Below are 13,371 nucleotides of genomic sequence, written 5' to 3' on the forward strand. Positions count from 1 at the left end.
TTCTTATCAAAATAGCAAGCCAGGCGGCTTCTTGCTCTCAGGAAAGAACAATCATTAGCTATTTAAGTAGCTGATTCCTTCCTTTAAGGACAGGAAATCCAGATCTCCCTCTTCTTGCACAAGTGCTTTAGCCGTTGAACTACTGGATAGAAAGGCGCAGTAGTTGGAAAGAGGCTGTCCCAACCCCACCCCCCTTTTCCCCCTCTATTAGCCACACTGTAATAAAAAGGAGGACTCGGGCTATGAATCTGAAGCTGAGTTTGGCTACTTCTTACAGACTAATATCACATACTTAAATCTGTTAGAAGTAGGATATAGGGACACGTTTCACTCCTCCATTTACTGTTGACTGGTCCTGCAGTCAAAATACTTGCCATTTTATATCCCGATCTGAAAAATGTTTAGCTTTTCCTATATATTCCACAGAAAGTTTAGTGGTCTGAAGGAAATGGAATCCAAACTAGAATAAAGCTACCCTTCTTCTAGTTGAAAATGTGAACTAAGCACTTTGACACTATGGTTACAGGTGAATTTCAAGCATGTAATTGAAGCTGCACTGCTCACGTAGAACTGAATTTTGCACTTTAAGGAAGGACTGTGCTTTGATGTGTATGAAAAATTCAGGCATGACTTCCTCCAAGATTACAGTGCCTGCCCTAAGGTGTACCCGAGTTCACCAGTAAATCCAATAATTAGGGTGTTAATTAAATACAAGGCTGTTAATAAAGAATTTAATATCTAATTTTATATAAAAATGTAATGTCATATGCTATCTCCTGAGGAAGCTGTTTAATTCTCTTCCTCCCTCAAAACCTGGTTGACCTATACTACGCACTACATTGGAAAAAGGTCTGTTTGGTAGGGGGGCTGGAACTAGATGATCTTTAAAGGTCCCTTCCAACCCAAACCACTGTGTGGTTCTAAGGTTCTATAGTATGCTTCCTCTAGGCAAAACTAAAATACCTCGTGAATTTAGTCAAGTTCTTAACACTGTATGAAATATTTTAAAGAACAAAAACCTCTTTCCATAAAAATGCTGGCTCTTCAAATTATGACAGTATAATTATTATCTTTGAATGTGAACCTTCATTGGTCAAGAAACAAGCCCCCACACCACAGACCTCATATTTGTGGGAGGTATTCTGCTTCTCAACTCCTAGAACTACAAATAAATCCTTTTTATCTTAAATTTTGAATAGATGTTGCAGGTATTTCATACAGCCTTGGGATACAACAAATGGATTTGTATGAAGCAGATTTTCTGATTTTTTTTGTCACCTTTAAGAGATGTTTATCATCTGGGAATCTAGAAGTATTTACAAAGGAGCACAGAGAACAGGTGGGGAAAATTCAGATGCTTGTGCTGAAATCACACTGTGAAACAGCAACGGAACTGAAAACGCTCCTTAGATAGAAATGTTTTTTGGTTTTAAGACCACCTAAAGGCAAAGGAAAGACAAGTATAGGAAGGACAGTGTCCTGTAACAGCTTACTTTGAGAGCCTTTGCTTAAGGAACTTGCCAGAAGCTCTCTAAGAAGCCAAGTACTCTATATCAGCAGGGTCACTCACATTCACACAGTTGTCAACTCCTTCAAACACATTTGCAAAGCACCACTTCCCTGTACAAAAGTCATGTAGTTCCCAACCTGTTCCCATTTCTACATTTATCTATGTACCGACTTAATTATATTCTTCATATTCCTTCTAACAACTGCCCAGTATGGAAAACACATCTTCTGATCAAAGGTTTCCCTGACCTCTCCTGAAACTTTTTGAAAACTGCATCAGATTTGCCACCTTTCAAATAGAGGCCAAATTAAATAGCATTAGCATATCAGAGTTAGTAACTTAGCAATTTCATGCCTAAATTAATTTATAATTAAGTGAATACCATTCAGTATAGGAAATCTGTTAGTATTTACTTCATCAAATAGGTCTAAAAGTCATCTACTGAAGATTCAAATGTGATTTTTTATTTTTTTTATTTTTTTTTTAAAGAAAACCAAGGATGGGATCAAATGGGAAGAAAAAATTGGTTTGGAAACTACCTTACTCTCCTTTCAGATATACCACTGACAAAATAAAGAAGGCTTCCCCAAGTCTCAAATGTTTTTTGTTTTTTAATTTCAATAAATTGTTACTGAAATCTTTTTTTGCCTTCCTTAATATGGTATTATATTTAAAGTGACAGAATGGACTTGCTTTCTGTTTAACTTACTTAGACAGGACTTCAGCTTTCTGAAGAGTATCTTTGTACCATGGTTTCATAGTGCAAATTGTGTTATTGCAAATTAAAGAGGAGAATTTTCTGGAAGAAGGGCTAGTAAATTTGTATACTTCACTGCCAAATTCAAGAACCGTATCTCCCATGGTTATCGTAAAGACGACTTTTATTTCCTGAATTAATGGAATTAGTTAGTACAGGTCCCTTATTCATGCCAAAGTTTCCTTATAGGAAAAAGCAGAGGTTTCAAATTCTGTTTTGCTTTTAGCAAAAGATGTTTCCTCATGGTCATAACTTGCTCTCCTTTATCTGTTTTCCTTATTGTGAATGCTACTGGGATATAAAAACATGAGACAGGTTTTTTTTCTTTTATGACTCAGCAGCCTTAGAGAGCAAAGATCATCCTTTTCTGAGAGAATGCAGCAAAGGAGAAGAATATTTTGTACTGTCCCTGGCATGCTTCTGATCACTTTTTGGTTCCTCTCGGCTCACAGTTGGCGTATAATTTCATAGCTACCTCCTCTGTTACTATTCCACAGAAAATGAGATGAGGGAAAACATGCATGAACTAGCTCAGATCATCTTTTGGGAAGATCAAAAACTGAAATATGGTGTTTCACTAAGGATAGAGAAGAGATTCTGTAGTTTTACCATTTATAGACAGCTAAAGCCAGTAATTTGGAACAAATAAATTAGAGGTCTTTTGAAATGCTTTCCAAAGATGATGTACATATCTTTCCTCTCCAGGTGTTACAGAGGCATCTCAGATACGGCTGTTACAAAGAACTGAGACAAAACAGACCAAAAAAAGAGTAAGAAAATACACCAGAAGAATCATCAAAATAGTTTTTCATAGGTTTACAAAGCCCTTGAATGATTGGTTTCCACCAAAGAATCCTTATACTTACCAGGGAAGGTACCTCCTGCTGGAAAAGAAGTATTTTTGTCATATTTAACATTCAAGCGGACAGGTTTCTCAGGATCAGGCAGGACATTTAATATGATTTTAGGACAATCTAATGTGGTCTTGTTGTATGAGGCTTTAAGCTGTAAAGTGTGCTCTCCCCTGAAATATACAGAAATCACAAAAACTGTTATAAAATATCTCTTCTGAAAAGACAATTTTCAACAGACTTCAAGTCTGAATCATGTACATGAAAGCATGATGAAAAAAATCTAAAAGTTGTCGGTAGTAAAGGGAAGAAAAAAATGGAAGCGTTAATGCAAAGTTAGACAAGTAAAATCATAAGTTTAAGATATTCTTAAGATATTAGCTTATTAAATTTAATTTTGCTTTAATGTTCATTAGCTTGATCATGTTTCATTGCCTGCCTGTAAGACACGAGCAACTACAGCTTTAAGTTGCAGAAGACAGTAAGGTGGAAAGCAAGCACAGCTAAGTAAAATGCTGTCTAAGGAGCATTCTGCTTTGACAGTTTCCAGAGAGTGAATCTGCGTACGACTCACACCTAGCAAAGTGCATTGAAAGTATAGAATGACTTCATTGCTATAGAATAACTAATTTTTTTTACAGTATTAAAAACTTGAAATCTAAGTTTTTAAACAAAAATGGGAATATGATATTCAAATGCATAGAGGCTGTGCTCCCCAGCCAGTTTTGATTATGCTATAAAACGTAGGATGTTACCACTGAGCACACCTGTTTCTAACCTACAGTAAAATATTGATAACTAATACTCATCATCCTTCTATCAAGATGCAGGCATTATAGATACACTGAGCACCATCAATAGCATTTAAAATAGATTTTCTTCCAAATGCAAAATAATGTTATGGGTCAAATCCTGCAGATATGAATGCAAAAATATTAACTGCCATGAAACACTTCAGAAGTTTAAGAACAAGCACTTATTGCTAGCTTCTAAGCTACCTAATGCCAACCTAAGTCTTGCAAGAAAAGCTCAGGGATACAGGGAGTGGGTAGCAGAACTGTGAACATGAGGAGGATATAGAAGTAATGAATTTGAAAAGTCAGATGGGACATGTGAGTGTAAGGGGAGCCAGGGTGACTGACATGAAGAAGCAGGTGCCACAGGACACACATCTGCAGGAAATGAGGCTTCATTAGTTCTACTGCAAATAAGAATAAATAAATATATATGTATTTAAAATTCTTTTGGACACTTTACCTAATACTTTAAAACAATGGCTAGCACCCAGAGGAATTGGGGTTTCACTACTCCTAAAATGTGTTCCTACTTTGAAAGCAGTGTATGGATCTGGTCACCCAAAGCCTGTACATTTCAAACATTTTAACTGGTTTATGACACCATCTGCACTAGGTATGGGTTGAGAATTATAAGCTGTGTTTTACCATAACCAGAAAAAACAGGATTCAGAAAATTAGAGCAGCAGCTTCTCAGAAAACCAAAAGAAGCAGCTATTGAATTTAATTTAGTTAAGCACTTCATTTCTTAAAGCTCACTATCTGGCCTTCCACCGGCATATAAATAATAAATGTTTGACCTTAGCTCTAGATTAATTCTTGGCAAGTACTCTGTGAAATGCGCAGCTTAAATACATCTAGCAAGCGACATTTCAGAATTCAAAATTTTTTCCATATAGTTTTCACTACTTACCTAGGTGCATGAATACTAATAACTCCCAGGTTAGCCCTACCATTTTCATCTGTTTTATGTTGCTGGTTTGAAGGAACAATCTGTCAAAAAAAATATTTTTTATTCTTTCAATGACACAGAAGGAGTATCAAGTCTTAGAATAAAATGTATATCTCATTTGCCTGCATACTGTCTTTCCATTTGAGCAATAGCTTCTTTGTATTTTTGCACTCTTAATTAGAGAAAGATACACTGTTATGAATACAATATTAAGAGGTTTCAAAATTTTCTCTGTCAGTTTTTGAAGACAATCACTTTATCTGAACTAGGATATTTTTGTTCATGAATATGTTCAAATATTTTGTTAGTGTTATTTCTTTAATTGCTGCTGATGCTATCATGTCATCCATAGCACACGTTCATCTATTTTCAGATTCTAAAACCTTCTACAAACTATTTATTCCCTTTTACAGTGTTTCTCCAGTCTGCACAGAGATTCCTGGGTAGCAAAAATTAAAGAATTATACAACTGGAGTAAAAACAACTAAAACATCTGTGTCTCTCTTCCCCTTCCCCCATTCTAGTCCCACTGCCAGAAATGTAAGACTGCTAGACAACCTAAAGAAAAGTGTTATGACAAGTGATGAAGTGCACTACCTTAATTATCAAAACTTAATGACAAACAAGAAGGCATTTAATCAAACACTAATAATGACAGATAACTTCTTGTCAGGGTTGTTTTAGGATAACACCACAAACGCCTTATACATCTCCTATTTACCTAGCACATTAATTAGGTCTGATCCTAAGTCCTTTGAAGTCAATATAAATTCTACTATTAACTCAAAGGATTTCTCGCCGAATCCCATTGTTAGAAAATAACTCCCCTTTAACTCACTGGTGTTCTTCAAGGGGTGTTTTCTATGTGCACCCTGTCTTTGCCGCACTTAACTTCCCTGGCAATGAAAGTGAAATCTTACGATTGGCAGTACCGTTAAGTCATACTTGCCTTTATACAGTAAATGGCAGAGACGCTATCACTTCACTTTCCTCACCAACCACAACTTTTTGAAACTATGGACTCCAGCGTAGCAGATAGAGAATGCCTATCCTCTCACAGAAACAGGTGTGACTCTTAAAGAATATTAATACACTCTTAAAGTAAGCAGAACCTATTTCTTCTGCAAATGTGTGTGCATGCTACCTTAGCCTTACCTAAGAAATACCTTGCCAATGTATCAAAAGAACCTCAGATAGTAGCTTTGAAGTTTGGAGGACAGCAAAGGAAGCCACGGATACATTCAGAGTTCTTCTGTAATGAATTCCTCTCTAATGAGGGAAGTCAATTTTTTCATTGATGATATAATGCAACAACATGGTGCAACTGTTTGCCATTATCTGAATAGTGTTTGGCATTAAATTGCTTTCCCTTTGCTACTTCAGCACAAATTTCAGGAGACTAAGTCTCTAGTGTCCACTTACATAAAAACAATGTTTTTGGAATACTTGAAGTGGGCAATCTTCTTCCAAAATTATTTTCTTTCCCAAAACTCATGTCAGTAAGTTAAAAGAATGAAACTACGTTAGGAAAAAAAACTGTGAAAGTTGATTCATAATGGATCAGCTATGGGAGCATGAATTTATCCTACCATGTCACTAGAGAAATGCAATGGTAAAAAATGTGTGCTTAATGGTTCACATGGAAGGCAGCGTTGTAAAGATATACTAAGAAATACTAAGAAAATTGCCAGACGTTTCATAAACTCTTCTGAAGAGTATATTCAGCTCAACCAAAATAAGTCCGTATTGGAAATTACTGTACATCACAGAATGGAAATTTTTAATTGTTACAGAAACCAGTGCTTTGTGCATTTCCACTATAGAGCTGCACGTAAGAGTTCAGAGTGTTTCTGTTCAGCCACACTCATTTAGTTTTGGACCTGTAAGATAGAGAATGGAGTACAGGAAATGCATGCTGCAACTGCAGAATATCAGGCTTAGGAAACTTAGAGGACAGAATGTGAAATATAGACAGACAGCTTATCTGAGAATTTCAGTTCCCAGAAGCTTCTCATTTCCTTTGGGAGACTGTGCATACAACCTAATTGAAATGCCAAGGCAAGACAGTTCTCTAAAGAGGTTCTCCAAGATACTCATGAATACTGATCCAATGTCTGTTCAGCAAATAGCAGTTGGTTGCTCTGCTAATGTATGAAAGTAACTCTTAAAAATGCTACTGGTATTAAGCTCTAGGAGAGCGCACTGTAATAAACACATTATAATGATGATCCACCTTGGCTTTCAGAACACTTTCTCCTGGACACAACCCACTTGGATAAAGAGCATGCAGACTTTCTAAGACATGCTGCTGGTTCTCCCTGGAGGAAGGCATAATATCTGAAAAGACACAGCATGCCACCACAACATCTCTTTGATCAGGCAGCACAACCACACAGTGTTACTGTCAAGGTTGTATGTTCTCTCAAGAATAGCATAACTAGATGCCCTGAGGAGCTGCAGCTGCCATCATAAAGGCAGTAGTTGGGGCAAACAAAAAATCCCAAACTATGAGGCAGGCTTCTATGGCAAGAGACTCAAAAGTCAGAAGAGAAATGTTCAAGATATAAAGAAATTTCCTTTTAAAAAAAAAAATCCAATAAAAGTAAGTAATAGTAACATAGTTACATTGGGGGAAAGGTGAGGCCGTGGCATGGTTCTTGAGGGGTGAGAAAAAAAAAAGTTCTTGGCTGCTGTGTGTTCTGAGAGAACTGAGGGACACAAATGCATGGCAAGCAGGAACTAAAAGGGAACAAGACCAACCCTGCATGAAAAAATGTCACGTCCAGAGGTGGATGAATATATCCTGTATTTATAATGCACACAATCAAGATAAAAGTCTCTGCACCAACAGTTAGGAACGTTTGAGAGTTTGACCTTTTTTTTTTTTCCCCCAGTAACAAGAACCAAAATTTTAATGAATGGAGTATTCTGTCAAACTCCTTTCTTCATACAGACCAATGTGCAGACGATCTGACACTCATACCTCACTCATGGAAATGACAGTAACCACTTAAATTTGGGTTAGATTTGCATCCTCATTGTTTTAATTTGGTTTATACTGCCAATGCTTTTCACAGGGATAATCAAGTAGGGAGCAAACCCTGCTGACTAGCTTTACATACAGACCATAAGTCATACATTCAGGAGCCACAATCAAAGAACCACCAGATAAAAATGATTTGGTTGCCAGTTTGGACCATATCATCATTATTATTATTCAGTAAATTACCTCAGATAAAATGGGGAATAGGGCAGTGTGGTGTACATGCAGAATTTGGAAAAAGGTTCAGTAGAAGATCCAGAATGTATACTAATTACACTTGGACAATGTACTATAGGAATTTTGTTATATCTGTGATTGTTATAATGAAAGGGAGCTGAGCAATCTGTCCTGGGAACTGTTTACATTACTTGTTGACACTACTATTATATGAGATTAATTATTCTTTTGTGCCCTTATGATATTTTATTCAGTTTTCCAAAAATGTCTTGAAAATGAAGAAGATAATGCAGACATGACAACAGAAATTTCTGTTAAACAAAGTTCACATAATAAGGCCTACGCTTACCTTTAAGTTGTTATCCTTTGTAAGGCTGATTTTGACATTAGGTTCAGGAGATGGATTTCCCCACTGATCACACAGCTGAACAATAAGGGGCTTCTGCAATTCTCTACCATTAATCACTGCAACAGGCTGGAAGAGATACAAATGCATTATACTATTCTGTTCTAGGAATATCAGACATTCACAGCAGGTCAGGAACCCCCAGAGCAATAGTGTCTGCCTTTTCCATGCTATTTGTCTCCTGTAACAGCTAGACCATGACAGAATTGTAAAACTCCAGGAAGGTATTTCTAGAGTTTTCCCATTTACATTCTCTTGTCATTATAAAATGCACTACTTGAATTGAATTGCATGTGTTACTCGTGTTGATGTGACTAAAAGGAGGACATGCTTCTGAAGAGGCTTATCAGTTTCCTTGCTGTAGAAAGAGCAAATGGCCTAAAACTTTTATCTTCTGATAGACCTTGACAACTTTCTAGAGAGTAAAAATAGTTACAATACTCCCTGAACTTTTGTTTCACTTTTTTCCTTCAGTAACTTCCTTCTCCATTTTCCCAACACGCCAATCTTTATTCCTGTCCTCTACTCAGAGATCCAATTTTCTTTTACCTGCTTCCACTCTCCTATTTTGCTTTCTGCTGCAACTTCAGCACTATCACTTGAATAGCCAAAGTAAATATTGAAAAATAAAAAAAAAAACCACCCAGCAAATAAATGGATGGTACCAAAAATCTTCATCCTGTACTGTAGTCCCTTCCCCACTTTCTGACTGTAAACACTTGTAAACTTAAGTAAACTTGGGACTGCCTTCCTACATCCTAAACATCAAAAAAACCCAATAACAAATAAGGGAGAGATGAGCTGCCAACTATTACTACCATTAAGGACAGTATCTTCGGCAAACAGCAGTGGAAGATGGGTGTTAGGATCCAGCCCACAGAAAAATTGCTGCACCAAAGAAAAATACATCTGTAGAAGGGCAAATGGGACAGAATAAACAGTTTAAGAGATATTAAGGAATACAGTGTTGTTAACACACACATATGAGTTAGATTACTCCAAAATAAGTTTACTTTTAAAAAACTAATTTAGTTAGCTATTGTATGAAAAATGCTTCACATCTACAGTCCCATTTAAAACATGTCTATATAATTAGACAGATTGCAAAATACTTAGGTAATTTTGCTTGTGTTATGTTATCCTGTATAGAATAAAAAAATGTCTCTAGAGCTGTCATATTCTGACAATTTTTAGAAGTATCAATACTAAGAAATCGGGGTTTTCAGCTTTGCATCCTGTGCTCCAAAAAGCTCTGGAAATGAAAGACCTGCTGACTAGTGACCCCTATTGTTTTTTTCCCAAACAAAAACCATTCAACTTACCTTTTCTAACTCTGGCCAATCCACAAACTGCAATTTAGCAGGGGATCCTGCAGTTAAATTTACTCTGAGAAAGTCAGAAAATTCACGCCAAGCGAAGCACAATTCTTTGCTTCCAAGTAAACAAGGTTTAAACCGAATACCTTTTACTCTCATTGTTAGAGTACTTTCCTATTGAGAAATAAAAAGAAGATTTTTAACAAGAACAAATAAAGGGAATTCTAATTTATTCATTTTTTTCAATATGCTATTTTAACATTTATGCCTGCTAGACACTATTTGCTGTTTTTACTGTGAGACAGTGGACTAAAAATTAAACTACAAGTTCTATTCCTTTTGTTAAATTTAAATGGACTTCTTGTGTAAGAAGTGACCAATTTCAAACTCAAGCATTTATCAGGAACCTGTTTTTCAATGTATAAAAGTTATGTACAACTTCGTTATGTCCAACATATTTTAAGAGGTATAGAACGCATTTTAAATTAAACTATGGCAGACAATATCAGTATTCCACAAGGTTCTTCAAAAGATCATAAAATCAACTGTACCACCGTAAACAAACACAGAAGAAAACACTAAAAACAAGTTAGAAGAAAAGATATAGAACAATGGACTAGAACCAAAGCACACCTGACTCAAGCATGAAGTGAACTGGCCCTCATATTGTATAGCTGCAGCAGTGATAAGGTTTTTAACAGATGCTGCTGCATTCCTTAGAACAGGATCATATGATTTTAATGCTTTAAGTATCTATCTTCTCACAGCTTACCAACTAGTGTTTAATTTAACTACCTTTCCACAGTTTTGGTTCAATTCTGTGTGATAGAATTAAGACAATTACCACAGAAAGGCCACAGAGAAATAAACTATATGAGATCTTGTAAATACCTGCCAAATTATTTTCAAATTTGATTTATCAAGTCCCGGCCCAGAAACTCCTAGGGAATTTACACACGCAGATGTCACTGTCTGAACCTGATTTCCATACTGATCTGTAATCATTACATCTGTTAAAAAAGATGATGGTGATTAAAATGATTATTAAGATGATTACCTCAGCAGCTGCTTTAATAAAACATTATACAATATACAGAATATAAACGTATACAACATACACACAATATAGAGAAAGTTTACATGAGTATCACTGAATCACAAAACGGCTGAGGTTGGAAGGGTTCTCTGGAGTTCACCTGGTCCAACCCCGCTGCTCAAGCAGGGCCACCTAAAGCCAGTTGCCCAGGACCGTGTCCAGACGGCTTTCAAATATCTCCAAGGTTGGAGACTCCACAACCTCCCTGGGCAACCTGTGCCAGTCCTCGGTCACCCTCACAATAAAAAAGTGTTTCCTGATGTTCTGAGGGAACCTCCTGCTTTTCAGTTTGTGCCCATTGCCTCTGGTCCTGTCACTGGGCACCACTGGAAAGAGCCTGGCTCCGTCTTCCTTGCACCCTCCCTTAAGGTATTTGTACACATTGATAAGATCCCCCCATCTTGTGAGTATCAAAGGGGTATAAAAAAACCAAAATTTATCTATATAGTCATATCACATATTTATGCTTCCCACCTTTTTTGAATAAAAAGATTATTTCTAGCTATAAAGTTAAAAGAAAAAAAAAAATCCTAAAATTGAAAGCTGTTTTTCAACCTGTTAATTTGTCCTATGTGCTTTTCTTCGCTCACACACAAGCTTTTAATGCCCCAAAATACTGTAAGAATTTTTAATTTCTTACTATGCCATGTAGCAACTGCATACAGAAACCGAAGGAGAATGAGAAGACTGATCCCTAACATGCCTTCCTCTTAGGTTAAAGTTAACCTTAAAATGTTTCACTTTGAAGTCCATGCCTTTGAAAGGGTCTGAATGCTGTTATGGCCTGTAAGATTTCAGAATACACAAACTAAACAAAAATTTACAAACAATTTGAACTCAGTGTGATGAATGTCCCAATGTACAAACTAAGAGACAAATTTTATCAGAGTAACTCCAGAATTGTAAAATGGCAATTAGAGAAGTCTGATCATCCTTCCATGAATAAGAATGTAAACCTGTTTTTTATATTAAAATAGTTGAAGATAATTCACTCTTGATGACATCTGTATACATAACAGGCTAATAAACTGCAAAGGAAAAGAAATGTATCTGACAAGAAATTGAAGAATATGTAAATACTCACCAATTTCACCTTGCAGTTCTTCACCCATCTGCAGTGTGTTTGGTCCTTTTAATTTACACTTAATGTGTTTGGGTTCATCAGGAAGTGGCCTAAGTCAGCATACGAAAATTGACTTATCATTCTCATGAGGGTAATCACTTATAACATAATAGCAGGCATGATAAAGTGTACAGCAATTGTCACTCATTTGCAACTGGATTTTTTTTTTTTTTTATTTTTTATCCTTGCACATATTTAGAGGATCAAGCCTCATATGCACACAAGTTACATAGTAGCTTTCACCTCAACCTTATTGGGGGAGCTTATCAGACACTACTTACATAACAAACCACAGCAATGTTATGGGATTTTACCTTATCTATAATAACTTGCCTACCAGTATTTTACCATAGATCAGATCATTAGCCAGATAAAGCAGAATTCAAGTTTGAAGTATTTTAAATCTTGAAAAAACCATCCCCAACACCTCTAAGTCAAAGTAACATACAATTGTCTACATATTAAAATAGATCTATTACTGTAAAACCAATTACAATATCAACATTAATCCTGATATGTACATACAAAGGTATCGCAGTCTTCCTTGCTACGAAAATATTTGTTGACTTATAAGGACCTGATTACAACTAACATAGCTTAAAATTTTTATTGATACAGTTTTTCCTTAAAAACAAAACAAAACCAGAGCACATTACAGAAATTATGGAGAAGATGAACAACCATAAAAAAAAAACCAAACAGATTTCCCTTTCCTCTTTTGCTATGATAAAGCAGAAGTCATCAGCATAAACTATGCCTAACACTAGTCTCTTAAAAATACTTTCTACAGTGCTTTTAAACAATCTCAGTCTTTCCTTCCTTTACTAGACGAAGGTTAATATATGTTATGTGCTGGCTACGTAATATTTAAGAGTTATCTGACATCTCTAAGTTATTTAAGATTTAAGAGTTATCCAATACAATGTTTTTTACTCCTTTTGTGTGTTCTAAGCTAAAAATTACATTGAGATCTTTAAAAATCCCATTAGAATGACCTCCAGTTAATTTTTATGACTACAATAGAATAACCCCTAAGTAGAAGTTCCCTGATCTGAGACTGATTTTCAATGACAAGCAAAAATGTATTAAAAATATTCAATAAATCAATCCACTGTTCTATTTCCTTTCAAGAAGAGAACTATCAATTCAGTCTGCTTTTCTGCTCTTCTTAAAACAGGAAATACTACTTAACTAAAAATTTTTCTGTCTCTAACAGTGCTGCATCATGGACAGCTTTTTACAAGCATTATGCTTCAAATATTTTAAAGAATCTTAATGCTTGGTCATGTAATTTTTTTTTTTCCCTACTGCAGATCTGTGAAATGTCTAATTGATGCAAATTTACC

General features: G+C 35.8%; 1 protein-coding gene across 1 annotated transcript in view; it reads right to left on the bottom strand.

The window, feature by feature from the left end:
• SMCHD1 (structural maintenance of chromosomes flexible hinge domain containing 1) overlaps nucleotides 1–13,371 on the bottom strand; it is an 83,887-nt gene that overhangs the window by 21,693 nt on the left and 48,823 nt on the right. Inside the window, 6 exon segments of the mRNA XM_009284122.1 lie at nucleotides 3,134–3,291; nucleotides 4,826–4,905; nucleotides 8,434–8,559; nucleotides 9,813–9,980; nucleotides 10,698–10,816; nucleotides 11,987–12,075. Coding sequence (XP_009282397.1) covers nucleotides 3,134–3,291; nucleotides 4,826–4,905; nucleotides 8,434–8,559; nucleotides 9,813–9,980; nucleotides 10,698–10,816; nucleotides 11,987–12,075 — 740 coding nt within the window.

This window comes from Aptenodytes forsteri, unplaced genomic scaffold (assembly GCF_000699145.1).
Source record: "Aptenodytes forsteri isolate BGI_AS27 unplaced genomic scaffold, ASM69914v1 Scaffold229, whole genome shotgun sequence".
NCBI lineage: Eukaryota > Metazoa > Chordata > Aves > Sphenisciformes > Spheniscidae > Aptenodytes > Aptenodytes forsteri.